This window comes from Hyla sarda, chromosome 10 (assembly GCF_029499605.1).
Source record: "Hyla sarda isolate aHylSar1 chromosome 10, aHylSar1.hap1, whole genome shotgun sequence".
NCBI lineage: Eukaryota > Metazoa > Chordata > Amphibia > Anura > Hylidae > Hyla > Hyla sarda.
The window spans coordinates 86116599-86140379 of record NC_079198.1 but is presented as its reverse complement, the minus strand read 5'-3'; the positions used below and the strand labels follow the sequence as shown (position 1 = coordinate 86140379).

At 45.7% G+C, this 23781-nt stretch overlaps 1 protein-coding gene across 2 annotated transcripts in view; it reads right to left on the bottom strand.

The window, feature by feature from the left end:
• The window catches only part of USP28 (ubiquitin specific peptidase 28), a 108080-nt gene extending 92989 nt beyond the window's left edge, over nt 1-15091 (bottom strand). The window contains exons 1-2 of one of the 2 annotated variants that reach the window (XM_056544188.1): nt 14927-15080; nt 1264-1357 (exon numbers count right to left, since the gene is read on the bottom strand). In XM_056544188.1, coding sequence (XP_056400163.1) covers nt 1264-1357; nt 14927-14988 — 156 coding nt within the window. In that variant the 5' untranslated portion in view covers nt 14989-15080. Of the gene's footprint in view, nt 1-1263; nt 1358-14926 lie in introns of both variants that reach the window. The other variant, XM_056544187.1, reaches the window with a different exon arrangement.
• Between the last annotated feature and the right edge of the window lie 8690 nt (nt 15092-23781).

Sequence of the window (23781 nt, the reverse complement as noted above, 5' to 3'; positions counted from 1 at the left end):
AAAAAGTGGTGCATATTTGATAGTTTTTATTTTTATATATAAATGAAATAAGCAATCCAATTGGTTACTAAGGTTAAAGGGGTACTCCGGTGGAAAAACATTTTTTTTTCTTTTTTAAATCAACTGGTGCAAGAAAGTTAAACATATTTGTAAATTACGTCTATTAAAAAATCTTAATCCTTCCAGTACTTATTAGCTGCTAAATGCTACAGAGAAAATTCCTTTCTTTTTGGAACACTGATGACATCATGACCACAGTGCTCTCTGCTGACATCTCTGTCCATTTTAGCAACCGTGCATAGCAGATGTATGCTAAGGGTAGCATGGTGGCTTAGTGGTTAGCACTGCTGCCTTGCAGTGCTGGGGCCTTGGGTTCAAATCCCACTAAGGACAACAATAAATAAAGACTTATTATTATTATAACGTCAGCAGAGAGCAGTGTGTTCGTGATGTCATCAGAGAGCATTCCAAAAAGAAAAGAATTTCCTCTGTAGTATTCAGCAGCTAATAAATACAGGAAGGTTTAAGATTTTTTTAATAGAAGTAATTTACAAATATGTTTAACTTTCTGGCACCAGTTGATTTAAAAAATAAAAAAAAATAATTGTTTTTCCACCGGAGTACCCCTTTAAGTACTCCACTCTTCATCTACACACGTTTTGATAAATCTCCTCCAGTGAGCACAAGTAGGCTTATCCAGTTTAATTAACAACAACGCGTTTCATGGTTCACCCAACCCACCTTTCTCACATTTTTTGTTTCTTCTAATTTAAGGAGAAGGGTCCGCTTAACCACAAAACATGTTTTTATTGAGACTTATAAAAAAATTTAAATTATTAAAAAAAAAAAAAAAAAAATTATATATATATATATATATATATATATTAACAATAATAATAATCATAATAATAATAATCCCTACATGTGGTTGTTTTACAAAGCTTATTGCTCTGTGGAAAGTTCTCTTCTTAAGCAGAATTCAGTGCTGTTTGTAATACACAAAGTACCTATGAAACTTCCCCTGATAAAGAGATTCATACAATATTCTCTATGTCTTATACTGTAATCTGCATATTTATCAAACCTCCTACATATCCTCATATTAAATGGATCAACTTCACATCCAAAATCAGCAGCCACAAACCAATCTAATGAAGAAATGATTACTAAACTGAATAGTGAAGATGTCTGCATGTTGTACTGCCTGATCCCCATGAATCACAAGACTCTACTCTTCATCTGTCACTACTATACACTTCCTACCTGCGCCCTGGCCTTTCTCAGATGTGTCAAAGGTATGAGCTGCGCCAGTCCCTCTAACAGCTCAGCGTTGTTCAGATGTATCATCAGGTCTGGCCTGCATCAGAAAGAGTGGTGGAAGGGTTCATAAACCGGGTACAAATACATTCACAGACCTCCCCATTGTTTAAATCCACATGGTCATTCCCCAATTTTCCAGCGTGCTTCCAGACCCTTGAAGGGAATCTGCTGCCAAGAGCTGCAGATACCACTACATAGCTGTAAGAGGAGGGTCAAACATGTATTTCACACTGCGGATGCGCTGACGCAGTCACAGGGGGACTGAAGAGCAAGTTACGGGCTGTGGCCGGATAGCTGTGTGTCCACTTAGTGGCGGATTTCTGCAGCAGAATATCCACCCCTACGAGCAGACACAGTTACCCAGGAGCTCACCCTGCGTCAGCACATGTGTGAGCCTGCCTTAAAGGGGTACTCCGGTGGTCAACGTGTTTTTCTGTTTTTTTACTTACCCTATTTGTTTTGTTTCATTTCTATTCTTGTTGTTTAGCCTACTCTATTTCCGTTCTTTGTTGTCTTTTTATCCCCCACTTTGTTTTCCTATCTTTGCTTCTATTTCCTGTTTCTTGCTGTGCTGAAAACTACAAATCCCAGCATGCCACATGCCTTGCTGGTTTGGGGAGGCTTTTTTTTGTTCCGCCCTTTACCCATTCTACTATTTTCCAGTCGGCCCCCTTATACACAGCACACTAATATAATCAGCCCTGGTTGGGATACACTTTCATACACACACAAAAGGGACTACCCCCCCCTCCCCCTTCACATATAGGGGGAGATTTATCAAAACTTGTGCAGAGGAAAACTTGTCCAGTTGCCCATAGCAACCAATCAGCTTGCTGCTTTCATTTTCATTAAGGCCTGTGAAAAATGAAAGAAGCGATCTGATTGGTTGCTATGGGCAACTGGGCAAGTTTTCCTCTGCACAGGTTTTGATAAATCTCCTCCATAGAGATCATTCCCAGAATGAGATTTATTCCCCCAGGGCATGCACCTTGTTATCCTCCCCTTCAGATAACACTTATCTTCTCTGTGTTCCTTCTCCTGTGTAGACCTGTGTCCTTAGAATACAGAGCAGGGAGGAGGGGAGGAGCTGTGTACTCAGCTGGATGAGATGAGGGGGTGTGGCTTATTCCTCTCATGCAGACAGAGAGGGAAAAAAAAAAAAAAAGCTGTGACATCTTGTCCACAACTGACTCAGAACTGTGGACAACAGTAAAAGAAAACGCACTGAACTACAGAACTTCCTGCCCAACAAACAGGTAAGAAAAACACATACATGCTGCCAAAACATATAACACAAGTATATTGCAAAAAAACAAAACAACTTACAAAGAAGATGCCATATAGTCAAAAAAAAAATAACCACCGGAGTACCCCTTTAAGGTTAATTAAGCAATTTGTGCCTTTCCTTGAGCTGATAGTGGTTGTCAAACTTGTAAAATTGCCTTTTGGGAGAGGCGGAGGTTCAGCGTTCCCCTCCGCAATCTCCTTACGGGGCCTCGGCAGTGAGCAGTAAGGGGACGTGTTATCCCATAGATGATACATGGACAACGCTCCCTTCATGCAGATGACCGAGGACCCGTACAGGAGATCACTGGGGGGGGGGGTCCCAGCAGTCGGACCCCCACAATCTATAAGTTATATACCACTTGTTTTCCTTTATCTCTTAGCCCTACTAGGTAGACCCCAAAGCAGCGATACACGAGGTTCCAGGGCAGGCTGATTGAAGAGCCAGACCAATACAAGATTAAAAGAAAAAGTTCAAGCAAACCTCAGGTGAGTAACAATGTGGATCCAAACAAGGTACATATGAAAACACTGCAGAAGTGCACAGCAGACAGGAAGTGTTGTCATGAGGACAGAAGAGTATAAAAAAGGCAGATATAAGGCCCAATGCTTTCAAAGACAAATACTGTTAAGCCCCCCCCCCCCAAAAAAAAAAAAAAAAATCAGTATAGTGATAAAATTGGAAAGGCTCTTGTCAGACTAGTCACCACAAAGACCTGAGACGCCCAACTGACACTTATACCCACTTTGTCCAGAAACTATAGAAATAAATATATGGATTTGGGGCTCCAGGTCATGGATATTACATATATATTTCAATAAAATCTATTGTATTTTATACTGTATCCCTCTCCTTATTCACTTGTATGGTACATACTAGGGATCGGCCGATTATCGGTTTGGCCGATATTATCGGCTGATATTCACGATTTTGGACATTATCGGTATTGCCAATTACCTTGCCGATATTTCCCCGCCCCCCCCCGGCCAGAGACCGCCACCGCCCCATTGCCTCCCCCATCCCCGGTTTTATAATTACCTGTTCCAGGGGTCCGCACTACTTCTGGCTCCTGCAGCGTCCTGCGCTATTTCTGTGCGCTGTGCAATGACGTGCAACGTCCTCAACGCAACGTCACCATCAGTGCGCACAGCGACAGCTCAGGACGCCGCCGGAGCCAGAAGTAGCGCAGACCCCGGGAACAGGTAATTATAAAACCGGGGATGGGGGAGGCAATGAAGCAGCGGTGGTTGTTGGACGCAGGGGGAGAGAAGCGGGTGGCTGCCTCTGGCCAGAGGATAGGCAGGGGGGCAGCGGCGGTGGTGGTTGGACTAGGGAGGACCCCCAAGACAGGCAGGGGGAGAGAAGCGGATGGCGGCTGTAGTCTCTGGCCCTGCAAAAGCCACTGCAGTTCATTGATTTAAAGCGCCCGCTTTAAAAGCATTGATCTGCTGTGGCTTCTGCGGGGCCAGGAATAGCCGATAACTTATTCCAACATTCTTGTATAAGTTATTGGCTATCAGCCTCAAAGTTCACTGATTATTGGTATCGGCCCTAAAAAAAAATCTATATCGGCCGATCCCTAGTACATACCAATATTTTATAGAAATATATATAAATATCCATGACCTTGAGCCCCAAATCCATATATTAGTTTCTGTATAGGCCAAAGGGCCTCATATACAAAAGGCACACTATTACATGGCTAGGAACAACACTGTAGAATCCAGATCTGATTCACTAGTCTGAATTTATAGACACTGCTCACTGCCCCATATCTCTGGCATTTGACATAGTCTATTTGTAAGCATGAGATCAATCTTTCTAGTGCTAAAAAGTATTCCAGTTAGAAGATTTTTTTTCTCCCCACCTATCCACTGAATTGAGGATAGGTGCCCCCGCCGATCACCAGAAGGGAGGAACCCTGATCCCTTATTCCACTTAAAGGGGTACTCCGCTGCTCAGCGTTTAGAACAAACTGTTCCGAACGCTGGAGCCGGGAGCTCATGATGTAATAGCCCCACCCCCTCAATGCAAGTCTATGGGAGGAGACGTGTCATCCGTCATGCCCCTCACAGACTTGCATTGAGGGGGCGGGGCTATGATGTCACAAGCTTCCGGTGCCGGCTCCAGCGTTCGGAACAGTTTGTTCCAAATGCTGAGCAGCGGAGCACCCCTTTAACCATAGCGTAGAGGATAACAGATGGAGTGTGGTTACTCTCAGGCACAAACAAAAAAATAGTGGAAGGCATGTTATTCTAGCTTCCGGTGCAGTTACCTGCTATGGAGCAATAAAGGAGAAGTTTTTTGGCTATATGCTGCTCTCGTGTGCCATTCATAATTCTTCTTGGTGTCCTTTAAAGGGGTGATCCGCCCCTAGACATCTTATCCCCTATCCAAAGATGTCAGATCGCCGGGGTCCCGCTGCTGTGGACTCCGGGGATCGCTGCTGCAGCACCCCGCTATCATTACTGCGCAGAGCGAGATCGCTCTGCACGCAATGATGGGCAATACAGAGGCCAGAGCATCGTTACATCACGGCTCCGCCCCTGGTGACATCACGGCCCGCCCCCGTCAATACAAGTCTATGGGAGGGGGCGCGGCGGTCATCACGCCCCCTGCCATAGACTTGCATTAAGGGGACGGGCCATGAAGTCACGCTGCTCTGGCCCCTGTATCGCCCGTCATTACGCACAGAGCGAACTCGCTCTGTGCAGTAATGATAGCGGGCTGCCGCAGCGGCGATCCCAGGGTCCCCAGCAGCTGGACCGCGGCGATCTAACATACATGTATTAAAATGACCTTTCTTACAGCAGTGTTGTGGGTCCTGTAAAATACACCCAGGAAGAGGACTAGACATGGCGTCAGTCATGTGACCCTGTGGTATGGAGTCAGTAAGGGGGTTCCACGACATCCAGAATGGTGGATTTATTAATGGCTATTGCAACACCTACATCACTATCTACTGCAGTGTTTTCCAAGGCACACTGCTTCCCTGGACAGCTGGAGGCACACTGTTTGGGAAAATACTGATCTACTGGTATGTGATGGCTGCCAGTCTCTAGGTAATGGTGTCACGGTGTTATGGGTATTGAAAACAATGAGATTTAAATTTCATGTGGATTCTAACACAGATTCCTGTGTGAACATAACCTGTGGGTATGTTCACTCACGATGGATACTCTGATTGCTCTGTCTAGATTTTAAACTGGCCAGCAGAAAATACATTTTTGGTAATTTTTTCTGTTACTATCTATTTTGAAATCAAGCAGTATTGATTCTCAATCCAAGGCCTAAAACTAAGCTGGATCCTTCTGTTCTGTCTGTAAGAATCTGTACATCATTGCAGCGAAAGGTGACACAGTAGATAGAGAATACAATAGAAACTCAGCCTCCCCTCCCCCTATGGAATGACCTCTGCTCTTGTCAGAGTATGCTTAATGTATCCCATAAGAATAGGGTCTAGACTAGTGTTTTTTTATTTTTAAAGTGTGTCTCCAGCTGTTGCAAAACTACAGTCTTGCAACAGCTGGAGACATACTGTGACCATGGGTCATGCTGTAAGGCATATCACTAAATGCTGTTAACAAAAAGTTCAAGCAAGATGGTATGCCCCATTATAATATACTTAAAAAAAAATAAAAAATAAAAAAATAAAAAAAAATTACAAACAGAAAATAGAAAAAGATTTTTTTTTAAAGTAACACGGTCATTCTTTTATCGGGTCGATAACCATTGCAGAATTTCCACCACTGAAATTTCATAGTCAATGGAAGACCCATTTATCCTACTGTTAGTTTTGAGCAGTGGAATCTCTGAGCCTAAGCATAAGTAAGTGCAAAGATTCTGTAGTGTGAACTAATTATTAAGAAAACAAGGCGCAGAGGGGAGAGGAATGTAAGAGTTGCTCCTACCCACACACTGACAGTCATACTGTACACAAATGGCTACCTTAAGAGCGAAAGCTAAACACAATACTCCCGCCCTGTGGTCGTCACGCTGCACACTCTGAGCATCCAGCGCTGCGGAGAACTAGCAAAAAGGTGGGTGCTGAATGATAGATTGCGGGGGTCCCCAGCGTCAATTTGGATAGGGGATAAGATGCATTAGGGCCGGAGAACCCCTTTAAGTACTAGAAAAGTGGAGGATTTATATATTAAAGAGGCTGTAGGGCTTGTGCAGCACCGTAGCCCATACAATTTGCTGATCAGGGGGGTGTCAGGAGTTTGGACCATGCTGATCTAACATTAAGGGGGTACTCCGCCCCTAGATATCTTATCCCCTATCCAAAGGATAGGGAATAACATGTCTGTGGGGTTCCCAGCAGCGGGACCCCCACGATCAGACATCTTATGCTTTTGATACGGGATAAGATGTCTAGGGGCAGAGTACCCCCTTAATGGCCTATTTTTGGGGATAAGTATTAAGGCTAACATGTTATCCTGGATTTGTGGGAGGAGCGGGAGTTCCTTAAGAACCCGTGGCTCGTCCTTACTTCACGCCACAGGTTCTTCACTGACAGCCGTTCAGCTGACTAGTCGAGTCAGCTGACCGGAAGTCAGATCGCGCAGTCAGCGGGAACGGGTAAGTGGCCGGGACTGATTGGGGGTTGTGTAGCCTTGTATCCCCTTGCTCCGGAGGTAAGCTGGCTATTTTTTAATTCAGGTGGAGCGAGTGGCCGACTCGGGCCACACTATTTAAACATGAGGTCAATATCCAGCAGACCAATATATGGCGGGTGGACTTAATCTCAATTACTTATAGATCAGCACGGTGATCCAACAATACCCTATTTCCCATATATAAAAACTTTGTACTTTATTAGTTGTTTCTCACACTTAGGACAAACAGCTTAAAAATGCAGTGCCATTCTCTCCATCTAGTGATCCTTAGATACAAGCGGTGCCAGCCGGGCTACCTGACACTAATTATATGAACATCGCATGCACCTGCAGTGTGCTATGCGAATGGAGACAGCACTATGTTTTAAAATCCGTTCTCAGCCCCCCTCGACATGTTTTGCTGCTAGACGCAGCTTTGTCAAGAGGACAACAGGCCCGTTTTGTACAAGATTATGGAGTTCTAGCACAAATATGGGGGCTATACATTTTATGATTATCATAAATCTTTCTCTGCCAAAAGCAGCAGCTGCTCTGAGCCAGTTCAATTACGTATTTAATTGAGCAGTGTAATCATTTTGCGGGTATCAAAGCCCTGGTATGCGCTAGATGCCAATCTAGCACACATTCGACGGAATGGTGTCATTTGGGGAATTCTAGTATGTTGGGTCCTAGTCAAACAAAGAGCAACAAAGTATCGGGTTTAGTGGACAAGCTTGGACGACCTATCAGTTTTCTGGGTAAATGGCAGATTTGTAATAATTATAATTACACAGCATGCAACTATGTCCAGTGCAGATTGTTGCATATCTGCACGATTTGTTTCCGGGCACACCCCAAAACTGCTTGTTCCCAGAAAATGGAAAAATCTTAACTAGGCGTGGTGGACGGTAGAGTTCCCCGGCTTGTTTTTGGAGGACCACCCTGATCAGCGATTCGTTCAATTTCTGCTCAACGGCTTCAAGTCAGGTTTCCATGTTGGTCTTGTGGCTCTTCCAGAGGCAACTCATGAATGCAAAAATCTGTTATCAGCCTCTGCAGACCCACATATGGTATCGGCACTTATCCAGGTAGATTTGGACAAGAGGTTTATTATAGGCCCCTTTTTGCAGCCCCCGTTTGATACATGGAGGGTGAATCCCATTGGTTTGGTCACTGGAAAATGTTCCAATAAAAAAAAAAAGATTGATTTATGATTTGTCCGCACCCTATTCTTCGCAAGTGCCTAGTCTTAACTCCCTCATACCTGCAGAAGAATTTGCTCTAAAGTATGCTTCAATCGACAGTGCTATTGCCATTATCCTCAGCACGGGGCTTGGCTTGCTAAAGCTGACATAACAGATGCATTCAAGCTATTGCCCATACAGCCTCAGCTCTGGAAGTGGCATGGTATTAAATGGTTGAACAGTTATTACTTCGCTGTTAAATTGACATTCTGGGCCAGGAGTAACCCGTGGCTATTCAACAGGTTTGCTGACGCATTACACTGGATATTGGAGAATAGGTTCTCATGTGGGCATGTTATACATTACCTTGACGATTTTTTGCTTATTGAGCCTGCGCATAAGTTTTCTCGAGACCTAGATATCCTGCTTGCAGTTTTTGAGCAGCTGGCAGTCCCGGTCTCCCCTAAGAAAGTAGAAGGTCTGACAAAAGTTATCACGTTCTTAGGTGTGGGGCTTGATTCGCAAAAAATGGAAGCGAGGTTACCACTGGAAAAGCTGAAGATGGTCAGAGCGGCTATTCTTAAAGTAAAGAACAATCCCCACATACCTAAAGTAGTATTACAATCTATTTTGGGCATGCTGAATTTTGCAATGTGCATTATTCCACAAGGCCATACGTTTATTTCACGACTCTTAGAACTTTTTCCACAGCACCCGATCAGACCAGTATCATCCAGTTAGATCGGGAAGCTTTAGCTGACTTAAAAATGTGGGAATTGTTCTTGCGCAATTGGAATGGTATTTCATTTTTCATTCCGAAAGTAGGTGACCAATCCCCCAGTCTTTTCTGACGCCTCCTCAATATCGGGTTTCGCAACTATTCGGGGTAATCAGTGATTGGCGAGTCCGTGGCCCCCAGAGGTTAGTCAAATGCCAGGAATTCAGCGTAACTAAGCATTGTTTGAGTTATACCCAATTGTAGCGGCTGCTCAAGTTTGGGGCCACAACTGGAAGAAATCCACGGTATTATTTGTATCTGACAATGCAGCCATAGTAGAAGTGTTAATGAAAGGTAGATCTAAATGTCCTCAGATAAAGTCTTTTGCCAGGAAGTTAGTGTGGTTGTCGCTGCATCATAATTTCAATTTCACATGCGCGCACATAAATGATATACAGAACGTAGCAGCAGATGCTCTGTCTAGAAGAAATTTCTCACTTTTCTTTCAGGTGATGCCAGAGGCAGAGCTAGCAGAGGCCAAGATCCCAGCGCTACGTTCACCGATCCTCGATTAGTGGAGCATTGGCAAGTAGTTAAAAAAAACTTTTCATCAATTCGTTATCATCCAATACACAAAAGGTTTACAATTCAGTCTGGAAAGTGTTCTTGAAATGTCAAAGAGATTTTCCAGAAGGAGATGTTAGATCGGTAGCATTTGTGTTGGCCTTCATCAGGTTTTGCCATACTAATCTACACTTAACCCATAACACTATCAAGGTTTATTTGGCAGGCATACAGCATCACTTGTCCTTAACCGACCCAAACAGAGACAATTTTCTTCACGGATGGTGATAGTTCAACTCTGAAGGCAGCAATGTACTTGGGCTATTACAGATTTCTTAGGCCCGGGGAATTCACCAGTCGTAATGCCCAGAGTCCATTTATGAAATTATGCCAGTTAGAGCGGAAAGCAGACCACTTCATGTTATCCTTAAAGGAGTGCTCTGGACCAAAGTTATTTTATGGCATTGCGCAGCTAGCACGAAGTTAGATAATAAAGTCAATTACCTCAGTAGTCTCACTTGCACGCATCCTTGACTTTTCCTATATCCGGAAGTACAGCCTGTCTGCCAGAATTATGAATTTCGTTCCCCGACCATCTTGGTAACGAAACGTCACCGCTCTCAAAGTCTTCTCTCTAAGCCTGCCCCCCTTGCCGCGATCCAGTCACTCCCATCCTTTGCATATTCATATAGTCTTCGTTTGCACAGCAGTCATTGGCTGGGCTGTGCAAACATGTCAGAATATCCTCCGCCAATCATCGCGACCCGGCCGCGCATGCGCACATACCATCTCCTTGGGACAGGACATGTGATAACTGTAGGCTACCCACGCCTATCAGTGCGATACAACCGCGTGTGCGCACATACAATCTCGCCGGGACCGAACATGTGATAATTGTAAGCCAACGATATCCCTGATAGTTACGCTGGCGTAACTAACAGGGATATTCTACAAACGACTTAGTAACTTTTTTAAGCGTATCCTCAATTCAGAGCGCATGCGTGTGCTCGCATAGCTATATTTACGCTGGGAGTGCAGCGGTGGAGCTCCCGTTCATTGGTGCAGGGGAATGGAGGGGGAGTGGTGTGGGGTGTGAAGATGAAAGGGGTGTGAAGATGAAAGGGGTGTGTTTAGGGGTATGGGCGGCAGCGGGGGGGGGGTGTTTTTATTAAAATTATTAGGTAAGAGAGAGGGGAGGGGTTGAGGAGGAGGGAGGCACAGGAAATTGTAGCAATGCAGCATGGGGGATGACAATTTTTACATCATCCTCCACACCACCATAACCAGGAAGTGGCAGAAAATACGTGGCCCCGCAGCGGGAGAATGGCTGGACCGATTTCAGAAATAAGTACATGCGCAGAGAGGTACAGCCAAGGGGAACATTTGGGGGGTATACATTTTTAAATCAGAGTACTCCTTTAACTAACACCAAGACATCCTTACTATGACTGGTCGTAGTGATTCATTATTTTGCCACATCCCACAAGTAATGCCCAGTGAAGGTCTTTGATGTGTTGTTAGAACGGTGTCAGCAAAGTAGACCTGATGTTCCTCTCCTGTTAAATAATTGTTCATTGACTACTTCTGTATTCATCAAGCAGTTACATGTTCTAATCAGGTCTATTGGAGGTGATCCGGCCTCTCTATCGGGTCATTCATTCATTCATCACACAATGGAGTCCCGATACACGTTATTCAGCAACTTGGTCACTGGAAGTCCGGCAGTTATAAGAGATATATCCCTAAGGGTACGTTCACACGAGCGGATGTACAGCGTATTTTACGCTGCGGATCCGCTGGTGAAGGCCCGCTCTATGCTGTCCTTACATGTACCTGCTCATAGCAATACACCGCAGCGATGTGTGCGGCGTACTCGCACATCGCGGCCACTCTCCCTGCTCTGAGCTAAGCAGAGAGCTCCCGCGATGTGCGAGTATACTGTAACTCGCACATCGCAGTGTGTCTGCTCGTAGCGGTGTATTGCCGCTACGAGCAGGCACATGTAAAGACAGCTTAGAGCGGGCCTTCACCAGCTGATCCTAGAGCGGGCCTTCACCAGCTGATCCGCAGCATAAAATATGTTGTAAATCCGCTCGTGTGAACGTACCCTTAAGCTGGAATTCCACTGAGGTTTTTTTTTTTTCAAAAACGCCAATTTTCCCACATGGAAAATCTGCCACGTCCAGATGTTAGCTGCAAGTCAATAGTAAACTGCAAAATGCCAGATCCACTTGGCGTTTTTCAGTTTGGCGTTTATTTTAATCCTTTTGGTGTTTTTGAGCAATTTTGGGCTCAGAAACTGTTTTTTCAAAACGCCGAACAAAACCTAGTTTGTCGTTTTTTTTGCATAGAAATTGTGGCGTTTTCCTCCCATAGAAGTCTATGGGAGAGCAAAAACGCCATGTTGGTTTTAACTGTCGTTTTTGGCGGCGGTTTTTATTCTTTTTTGGACTTTAGTGAAAAAAGTGATGGAGATACATTTTGTTTATTAATTTTTATTAAAATTTCGTAGGGTACCATTAAAAAAATAAGTAAATAAAAAAAGATACAGTAGTGATGGAAAAAATGGTATTTAACGAAATGTATCTTTTTTATTACAAAAGTTTTATTAATCTTTTAAAACTGATCAGTTTATGTGGGTAAAGCACTAAAAATGTAGTGTGTGTGTTTTCACTTTTTTTTCAATTTTTTTTAGGTAGTACTACTACTCCCAGCATGGAACACACTGTTCCATGATGGGAGTAGTACCTGTACTAATAGACAGATCGCCTGTTGCGATCCCTCTGTATAATGTATGGATGCAGCGGCCGCTCTTCTATGGTCCCCTGCACTGCCGTATATATACACACACCTATTCATATTTTCCGCAGAGAGCTGTGATTGGCCAGATGGTTCCAGCCAATCACAACTGTGTGGGAAATATGATTAGGTGTATATATACGGCAGTGCAGGGGACCATAGAAGAGTGCCCGGCCACATCTATACATTATACTGGAGGATCACAGCGGGTGTCAGTAGTGATACCCACTGTGATCTGTTCTTAACTACAAGTACTACTACTCCCAAAATGGAACACACTCTTCTCCATGCTGGGAGCTGTAGTACCTGCATTAATAGAGAGATCGCAACAGGTGTTAGAAGTTACACTCGCTGCGATCTGTCTATTAATGCAGGTACTACAGCTCCTAGCATGGTGTGTGCTCCATGTTGGGAGTAGTAGTACTCGCAGTTAAGGACACATCACAGTGGATGTCACTCCTGACATCCGCTGTGATCATCCTATCTATTGCAGAGACTCATTCATATTTCCCTCAGAGCTGTGATTGGCTGCAACCATCCGGCCAATCACCACTCTGGGCGGAAAATATGAATGAGAGATGTTCTATTCACATGACTGGCCGGAGTATAGTGCAGAGATGCGAGCGCTGTATAGAGCCGCTCTGCATCTCTGCTATATTATGGACAATCGCATCGGGTGTCACGACTGACACGCGGGGCAATAGGTCTATTAGTACAGGTACTACTACTCCCATCATGGAACAGTGTGTTCCATGCTAGGAGTAGTAGTACTATCTAAAAAATGTACAAAAAAAAGGGAAAAAAGTTAAAAACACAAACATTTAATTAAATAAATGTTTTACATCCCTACTGCAAGGCAAATTCCATACTAAGGTAAAAACGCAAGAAAAAATTGCCAAAACGCAGGGAAAAACAGTGGCAGATTTTCTGGCGTTTTTAAGCCAAAAAAACGCAGGGCAAAAACCTCAGTGTATTTCTAGCCTAATCCTCGCAAGGAGATGGCAGACGCCTTTCAGTCTCTAACATGTGATGTTTTGTATTTCAAATAAAGTGTTTTGATTTATATTTTGAGTTTTGCCCTCATTTATTCAGGCCTCATCTAACGCAGCAGTATGGGCACAAATCCGACTGCACAGTATATGGGTAATAGTTAGGGTTTCATAGGTCGTGCTTCGACAACGAGTATTAAAGGGGTACTCTGCCCCTAGACATCTTATCCCCTATCCAAAGGATAGGGGATAAGATGTCAGATCGCCGGGGTCTCGCCGCTGGGGACCCCCGCAATATAGCAAGCAGCACCCACCTGTAACTGCTTCCGGAAGCGCAGGAGGCTCTCAGGCTAATTATTCCTGACCACGGGGACGGAAGATCGTGATGTCACGGCTCCGCCCCCGTGTGGAGTCATGCCCCGCCCACTCAATGACAGTCTATGGGAGGGGACATGATTAAAAATCTTACATTATGGATACAAGAACAGAACGTCCGGTCGTATTCCAAGAACAACCTTCATACCTGTATCCATCAGTTTTATCTCATTCTAAAACTGGTATCCAACACTAATGGATACAGCAGTGCTTCCCAACCAGGGTGCCTCCAGCTGTTGCAAAACTACCCTGATTGGGAAACACTGGAATACAGAAACAGAGTTGGCTCACGCATTTCGAGTCTCTATGTAAGTGTGCAACCTGGAAACCCATCAGCCCGCTCTGCTCCCGTATCGATTGGTCATCTATGCCAATTTTAGAAAGAGAGAACACCAATGAATACAGGAGCAGACTGGGCTAACGCGTTTCGAGGTTGCACACTTTTGCATAGATGCTCGAAAGGCGTCTGGTCTTCTGTTCTTGTGTCCATTTGGTATTACGTACCTGTCTTAAAGTGAAATAAAGATTTTAAGTCCCAATTCAGCACTGACACCCCTAAAGCCTACACCTCCAGCAGTTGCAAAACAACAACTCCCAGCATGCCCGGACCGCCAATGGCGGTCCGGGCATGCTGGGAGTTGTTGTTTTGCAACAGTTAGAGGGCAGTTTGTAGAGAATTGCCCCATATTTTCCATTGTTATTGTCTCCTAGTGAATACAGGAAATAATAGGGGAGGGGTGCACAAACTTATCTAAACTCTCTCCAACTAGTGCAAAACTACAACTCCCAGCATGGGCACGATGGGAGTAGCAGTTCTGGGACAGCTGCAGAGTCACAAGTCTGAGGTCCCTGCTGTAAACCTTATGCTGCCCCTGTATACAGGTCACCCCTAATAATAGACTTTACATTGTAGTCCAGGCCCGGCTCACACGTGCCCGGACTCCTACAGGGGATGCTGGGAAATGTAGTTTACAACAGGTAGCGGCGCTCACTGTACAAAATAACGGGAAGAGCCTCCGGTCACAGGAATAACGCGGCTCCCGGCAGCACTACTCCCCCCCTCCTCCTCATTTCCGTCCGCCCCTAACCCTCACCGTGCAGCGAGCAGAGCGGCTCTCCCCGTCAGTGTCCCCTTCCTCTTCTCCGCCTTCTTCATCCTCGTCGTCCGGTTCCCGCTCCGCACTTACGTTATTACCGGTCATTATCACTCCCGAGACCCCGCGTGTCCCCGTCCTGACTGACATCTCCCGAGCGCTCACCGCACGGCACCGCCCACTGCCCGGGACCCCGCCCACTCCCATAGACTTGCATGGCGGGCTCCTTGTACGGGTCACGGCGTGACGTCACGAGGTCCAGCTGTCTGCTCCCCTGTAGGGCTGAAAGGGGAATTCCAGGTCATGTTCTCGGGATCATCTCGGGGCGGAGTCTATATACTCATCACTGTGATTAGATACATAGATATTAGATACATAGATCACCCCAGGCTGAGGGTGCTGGAATTATACGGGTCTATATACTCATCACTGTGAGATTAGATACATAGATATGAGATACATAGATCACCCCGGGGCGGAGGGTGCTGGAATTATACGGGTCTATATAATCATCACTGTTAGATTAGATACATAGATATTAGATACATAGATCACCCCGGGGCGGAGGGCGCCGGATTATATGGGTCTATATAATCATCACTGTGAGATTAGATACATAGATATTAGATACATAGATCACCCCGGGGCGGAGGGCGCCGGATTATATGGGTCTATATAATCATCACTGTGAGATTAGATACATAGATATTAGATACATAGATCACCCCGGGGCTGAGGGCGCTGGAATTATACGGGTCTATATACTCATCACTGTGAGATTAGATACATAGATATGAGATACATAGATCACCCCGGGGCGGAGGGCGCTGGAATTATACGGGTCTATATACTCATCACTGTCAGATTAGATACATAGATATTAGATACATAGATCACCCCGGGGCGGAGGGGGCTGGAATTATACGGGTCTATATAATCATCACTGTGAGATTAGATACATAGATATTAGATACATAGATCACCCCGGGGTGGAGTGCGCCGGATTTATACGGGTCTATATAATCATCACTGTGAGATTAGATACATAGATATTAGATACATAGATCACCCCGGGGCGGAGGGCGCTGGAATTATACGGGTCTATATAATCATCACTGTGAGATTAGATACATAGATATTAGATACATAGATCACCCCGGGGTGGAGTGCGCCGGATTTATACGGGTCTATATAATCATCACTGTGAGATTAGATACATAGATATTAGATACATAGATCACCCCGGGGCGGAGGGCGCTGGAATTATACGGGTCTATATACTCATCACTGTGAGATTAGATACATAGATATTAGATACATAGATCACCCTGGGGTGGAGGGCGCCGGATTTATACGGGTCTACATACTCATCACTGTGATTAGATACATAGATATGAGATACATAGATCACCCCGGGGCGGAGGGCGCTGGAATTATACGGGTCTATATACTCATCACTGTCAGATTAGATACATAGATATGAGATACATAGATCACCCCGGGGCGGAGGGGGCTGGAATTATACGGGTCTATGTAATCATCATTGTGAGATTAGATACATAGATATTAGATACATAGATCACCCTGGGGCTGAGGGGGCTGGAATTATACGGGTCTATGTAATCATCACTGTGAGATTAGATACATAGATATTAGATACATAGATCACCCCGGGGCGGAGGGCGCTGGAATTATACGGGTCTATATAATCATCACTGTGAGATTAGATACATAGCTATGAGATACATAGATCACCCTGGGGCTGAGGGCGCTGGAATTATACGGGTCTATGTAATCATCACTGTGAGATTAGATACATAGATATTAGATACATAGATCACCCCGGGGCGGAGGGCGCTGGAATTATACGGGTCTATATAATCATCACTGTGAGATTAGATACATAGATATGAGATACATAGATCACCCCGGGGCTGAGGGCGCTGGAATTATACGGGTCTATATACTAATCACTGTGAGATTAGATACATAGATATTAGATACACAGATCACCCCGGGGCTGAGGGCGCTGGAATTATACGGGTCTATATACTCATCACTGTGAGATTAGATACATAGATATGAGATACACAGATCAACCCAGGGCGGAGGGCGCTGGAATTATACGGGTCTATATAATCATCACTGTGAGATTAGATACATAGTTATGAGATACATAGATCACCCCGGGGCGGAGGGCGCTGGAATTATACGGGTCTATATAATCATCACTGTGAGATTAGATACATAGATATTATATACACAGATCACCCTGGGGCGGAGGGCGCCGGATTTATACGGGTCTATATACTCATCACTGTGAGATTAGATACATAGATATTAGATACATAGATCACCTCGGGGCGGAGGGCGCTGGAATTATACGGGTCTATATACTCATCACTGTGAAATTAGATACATAGTTATTAGATACATAGATCACCTCGGGGCGGAGGGCGCTGGAATTATACGGGTCTATATAATCATCACTGTGATTAGATACATAGATATTAGATACATAGATCACCCCAGGCTGAGGGTGCTGGAATTATACGGGTCTATATACTCATCACTGCGAGATTAGATACATAGATATGAGATACATAGATCACCCCGGGGCTGAGGGCGCTGGAATTATATGGGTCTATATACTCATCACTGTGAGATTAGATACATAGATATTAGATACATCATACCTCCCAACTTTTGCTTAGAGCAGAGGGACAAGCCACACCCATAGATGCAACATTAACCACGCCCTTGGCCACACCCCCTAACCACACCCAGCTTCCTTAAATATTCTCCCACCACTGTATATAACACATCGTACATGCAGATGGGAATATCTCTTTAACAACAAGTCTGTCACCTGAGTTTAGGAGGACAACAACCCCCATCATCATCAGACAGACCATATAAGTGACTACATACTGTACATTGGGTGTCTTACGGGTGACGTCTTCTCTAATTGGAGTCGTTCACTTTACTTTTTCTTCTCCATCTGGCCCAGACCATCCTGACGATCTCCAGGGAACCAGACAAACATTTTAGGCTCTACACTTGTTTAGCACCTATAGCGCTTTATGCAGTAACAATAACCCTCTTGGTATCCCATATAGTAGAGTGGGTAGGTAAGTGGGTTGGGGAAGAGTCGGTAGGTCCCTGCCATTGGATAGTTATGTTGGTCCTGTAGGTAGACAGGCCCCTTCCTTTAGTTTCCCCCATCACATAGGTGTCCTACGAAGGTAGCCCCCCTAGATAGCTGCCCCCTGTATGTATCCAAGGTCGATTTTTAGGCAGCACACCAGTTCAGGTTCAAGTAAAGTGCGGTTTATTTTCCCATATCCAGATACAACGTTTCAGCAGTATCACATTGCCTTTCTCAAGCATGTGTGATACTGCAGTGTAATTCAGCAGTGTGATACTGCAGTGTAATTCAGCAGTGTGATACTGCAGTGTGATTCAGCAGTGTGATGCTGCAGTGTGATGCTGCAGTGTGATGCTGCAGTGTGATGCTGCAGTGTGATGCTGCTGAAACGTATCTGGATATGGGAAAATAAAACGCACTTTACTTGAATTTGAACTGGTATGCTGCCTAAAAATCGACTTTGGATATTCACTATACAGTCTACGACTGGGACTGTCTATCTTGGCCTGCACCCACCTACTGTCTACCTCGGTGTGCTGTCTCCGTGCTTTGTTGTGTGCCCCCTGTATGTAAATGCCCCCCACAGATATCTGCCCCCTGTATGTAGACCTCCCCCACAGATAGCTGCCCCTTGTATGTAGACCTCCCCCACAGATATCTGCCCCCTGTATGTAGACCTCCCCCACAGATAGCTGCCCCCTGTATGTAGACCTCCCCCACAGATAGCTGCCCCTTGTATGTAGACCTCCCCCACAGATATCTGCCCTCTGTATGTAGACCTCCCCCACCTATAGCTGCCCCCTGTATGTAGATGTCCCCCACCTATAGCTGCCCCCTGTATGTAGATGTCCCCCACAGATAGCTGCCCTCTGTATGTAGACCTCCCCCACAGATAGCTGCCCTCTGTATGTAGACCTCCCCCACAGATAGCTGCCCCCTGTATGTAGACCTCCCCCACAGATAGCTGCCCCCTGTATGTAGACCTCCCCCACATATAGCTACCCCTGTATGTAGACCTCCCCCACAGATAGCTGTCCCCTGTATGTAGACCTCCCCCACATATAGCTACCCCTGTATGTAGACCTCCCCCACAGATAGCTGTCCCCTCTATGTAGACATCCCCCACAGATAGCTGTCCCCTTTATGTAGACCTCCCCCACAGATAGCTTCCCCCTTTATGTAGACCTCCCCCACAGATAGCTGTCCCCTGTATGTAGACCTCCCCCACAGATAGCTGTCCCCTTTATGTAGACCTCCCCCACAGATCAGATAGCTGCCCCCTGTATGTAGACCTCCCCCACAGATAGCTGCCCCCTGTATGTAGACCTCCCCCACAGATATCTGCCCCCTGTATGTAGACCTCCCCCACAGATAGCTGCCACCTGGATGGAGACCTCCCCCACATATAGATGCCCTCTGTATGTAGACCTTCCCCACAGATAGCTGCCCCCTGTATGTAGACCTCCCCCACTGATAGCTGTCCCCTGTATGTAGACCTCCCCACAGATATCTGCCCCCTGCATGTAGACCTCCCCCACAGATAGCTGCTTCCTGTATGTAGTCCTCCCCCACAGATAGCTGTCCCCTGTATGTAGACCTCCCCAACAGATAGCTGCCCCCTGTATGTAGACCTCCCCCACATATAGCTACCCCTGTATGTAGACCTCCCCCACAGATAGCTGTCCCCTGTATGTAGACCTCCCCCACAGATAGCTGCCCCCTGTATGTAGACCTCCCCCACATATAGCTACCCCTGTATGTAGACCTCCCCCACAGATAGCTGCCCCCTGTATGTAGACCTCCCCCACATATAGCTACCCCTGTATGTAGACCTCCCCCACAGATAGCTGTCCCCTGTATGTAGACCTCCCCCACAGATAGCTGTCCCCTGTATGTAGACCTCCCCCACAGATAGCTATCCCCTTTATATAGACGTCCCCCACAGATCAGATAGCTGTCCCCTGTATGTAGACGTCCCCCACAAATCAGATAGCTGTCCCCTGTATGTAGACCACCCCCACAGATAGCTGCTTAATGTATGTAGTCCTCCCCCACAGATAGCTGTCCCCTGTATGTAGACCTCCCCAACAGATAGCTGTCCCCTGTATGTAGACCTCCCCCACAGATAGCTGTCCCCTGTATGTAGACCTCCCCCACAGATAGCTGTCCCCTGTATGTAGACCTCCCCAACAGATAGCTACCCCCTGTATGTAGACCTCCCCCACATATAGCTACCCCTGTATGTAGACCTCCCCCACAGATAGCTGTCCCCTGTATGTAGACCTCCCCCACAGATAGCTGTCCCCTGTATGTAGACCTCCCCCACATATAGCTACCCTTGTATGTAGAGCTCCCCCACAGATAGCTGTCCCCTGTATGTAGACCTCCCCCACATAAAGCTACCCCTGTATGTAGACCTCCCCCACAGATAGCTGTCCCCTGTATGTAGACCTCCCCCACAGATAGCTGTCCCCTGTATGTAGACCTCCCCCACAGATAGCTGTCCCCTGTATGTAGACCTCCCCCACAGATAGCTGTCCCCTGTATGTAGACCTCCCCCACAGATAGCTGTCCCCTGTATGTAGACCTCCCCCACAGATAGCTGTCCCCTGTATGTAGACCTCCCCCACAGATAGCTGTCCCCTGTATGTAGGCCTCCCCCACAGATAGCTATCCCCTTTATGTAGACATCCCCCAAAGATCAGATAGCTGTCCCCTGTATGTAGACGTCCCCCACAGATCAGATATCTGTCCCCTGTATGTAGACGTCCCCCACAGATCAGATAGCTATCCCCTTTATGTAGACATCCCCCAAAGATCAGATAGCTGTCCCCTGTATGTAGACGTCACCCACAGATAAGATAGCTGTCCCCTGTATGTAGACGTCCCCCACAGATCAGATAGCTGTCCCTTGTATGTAGACGTCCCCCATAGATCAGATAGCTGTCCCCTGTATGTAGACGTCCCCCATAGATCAGATAGCTGTCCCCTGTATGTAGACCTCCCCCACAGATAGCTGCCCCCTGTATGTAGACCTCCCCCACAGATAGCTGTCCCCTGTATGTAGACCTCCCACACAGATAGCTGCCCCCTGTATGTAGACCTCCCCCACAGATAGCTATCCCCTTTATGTAGACGTCCCTCACAGATCAGATAGCTGTCCCCTGTATGTAGACGTCCCCCACAAATCAGATAGCTGTCCCCTGTATGTTGACTTCCCCCACAGATAAGATAGCTGTCCCTTGTATGTAGACGTCCCCCATAGATCAGATAGCTGTCCCCTGTATGTAGACGTCCCCCCATAGATCAGATAGCTGTCCCCTGTATGTAGACATCCCCCACAGATCAGATAGCTGTCCCTTGTATGTAGACGTCCCCCATAGATCAGATAGCTGTCCCCTGTATGTAGACGTCCCCCACAGATCAGATAGCTGTCCCCTGTATGTAGACGTCCCCCACAGATCAGATAGCTGTCCCTTGTATGTAGACGTCCCCCACAGATCAGATAGCTGTCCCCTGTATGTAGACATCCCCCACAGATCAGATAGCTGTCCCCTGTATGTAGACATCCCCCACAGATCAGATAGCTGTCCCCTGTATGTAGACATCCCCCACAGATCAGATAGCTGTCCCCTGTATGTAGACACATAAGTACATTAGACACATAAGTATATTACATACAGTACAGTACATTACATATACATACATTAGACACATAGTTATATTACATACAGTACATTACATATATTTATATACATTACAGACAGATAGGTACAGTGGGGATCAAAAGTTTGGGCACCTCAGGTAAAAATTTGTATTAATGTGCATAAAGAAGCCAAGGAAAGAGGGAAAAATCTCCAAAAGGCATCAAATTACAGATTAGACATTCTTATAATATGTCAACAAAAGTTAGATTTTATTTCCATCATTTACACTTTCAAAAAAACAGAAAACAAATAAAATGGCATCTGCAAAAGTTTGGGCACCCTGCAGAGTTAATATCTTGCACTGCCCCCTTTGGCAAGTAACACAGCTTGTAAACGCTTTTTGTAGCCAGCCAAGAGTCTTTCAATTCTCTTTTGAGGTATCTTTGCCCATTCTTCCTTACAAAAGTCTTCCAGTTCTTTGAGATTTCTGGGCTGTCTATCACACACTGCTCTTTTAAGGTCTATCCGGAGATTTCCAATTATGTTGAGGTCAGGAGATTGTGAATCCATGGCAAAACCTTCAGTTTACGCCTCTTGATGTAATCCCCCGTGGATTTCGAGGTGTGTTTAGGATCATTATCCATTTGTAGAAGCCATCCTCTCTTTAACTTCAGCTTTTTCACAGATGGCATCAAGTTAGCATCCAAAATTTACTGAAATTGTATTGAATCCATTTTTTCCTCTACTTGTGTGATGTTCCCTGTGCCACTGGCTGCAATACAACCCCAAAGCATGATTGATCCACCCCCATGCTTAACTGTTGGACAGAGGTTCTTTTCATTAAATTCTGTTCCCCTTCTTCTCCAAACGTACCTTTGCTCATTCTGGCCAAAAAGTTAAATTTTAACCTCATCGGTCCACAGGAATTGTTTCCAAAATGCATCAGGCTTGTCTATATGTTCATTTGCAAAGTTCAATCGCTGATTTTTGTGGTGAGGACGTAAAAGAGGTTTTCTTCTGATGACTCTTCCATGAAGACCATATTTGTACAAGTATATCTTTATAGTGGAATAGTGTACCACAACTCCAGTGTCTGGCAGATCTTTCTGGAAGGATTGTGCAGTCAAACTTGGGTTTTGAATTGTTTTTCTCACAATCCTGCGAGCTGTTCTGTCTGATATTTTTCTTGGTCTTACAGATCTTGCTTTAACTTCCACTGTTCCTGATGACTGCCATTTCTTAAATACATTTGAACAGAAGATATTGACATCTAAAAACGTTTTGCTATCTTCTTATAGCCTTCTCCAGCTTTGTGAGCGTCAACTATTTTCAGTTTCAGATTTCTAGACAACTGCTTAGAAGAACCCATGGTGCTGATTGTTGGGGCAAGGTCAGATGAGTCTGGGCATTTAAAACCTTTGAGATTGACATCACCTGCTCTTCCCAGATGATGATTGAGAACAATCCATGACACTGGCAGGTCTCAGCTTTTTTTTATTTTCTGTTATTTTGAATGTGTAAATGGTGGAAATAAAATCTAACTTTTGTTGACATATTATAAGAATGTCTAATCTGTAATTTGATGCCTTTTGGAGATTTTTCCATCTTTCCTTGGCTTCTTTATGCACATTAACCTGTTGGGGACGAAGGGCGTATGCATATGCCCTTGCATCCTGGTACTTGAGGACGAAGGGCGTATCCATACGCCCAAGGTAATTTCGGTCCCCGCCGGGCGGGGACCGGACCGGGGTGACTGCTGATATCTATCAGCAGGCACCCCGTGCAAATGCCCAGGGGGGTCATTAGACCCCCCCATGTCGGCGATCGGCGCAAATCGCAAGTGAATTCACACTTGCGATTTGCGCCGATTCCGGGTCATTACGGGTCTATGGTGACCCGGAATATAAGGGGGATCGCGGTTGTCTAAGACACCCACGATCCCCTTGAAGCAATAGGAGTGAGGTGGCACGGGTGCCACCCCTCCTATCCCTGCTATTGGTGGTCTAGACGCGACCACCAATAGCAGATCGGGGGAGGGGGGGCTTTACTTTTGTTTTCCC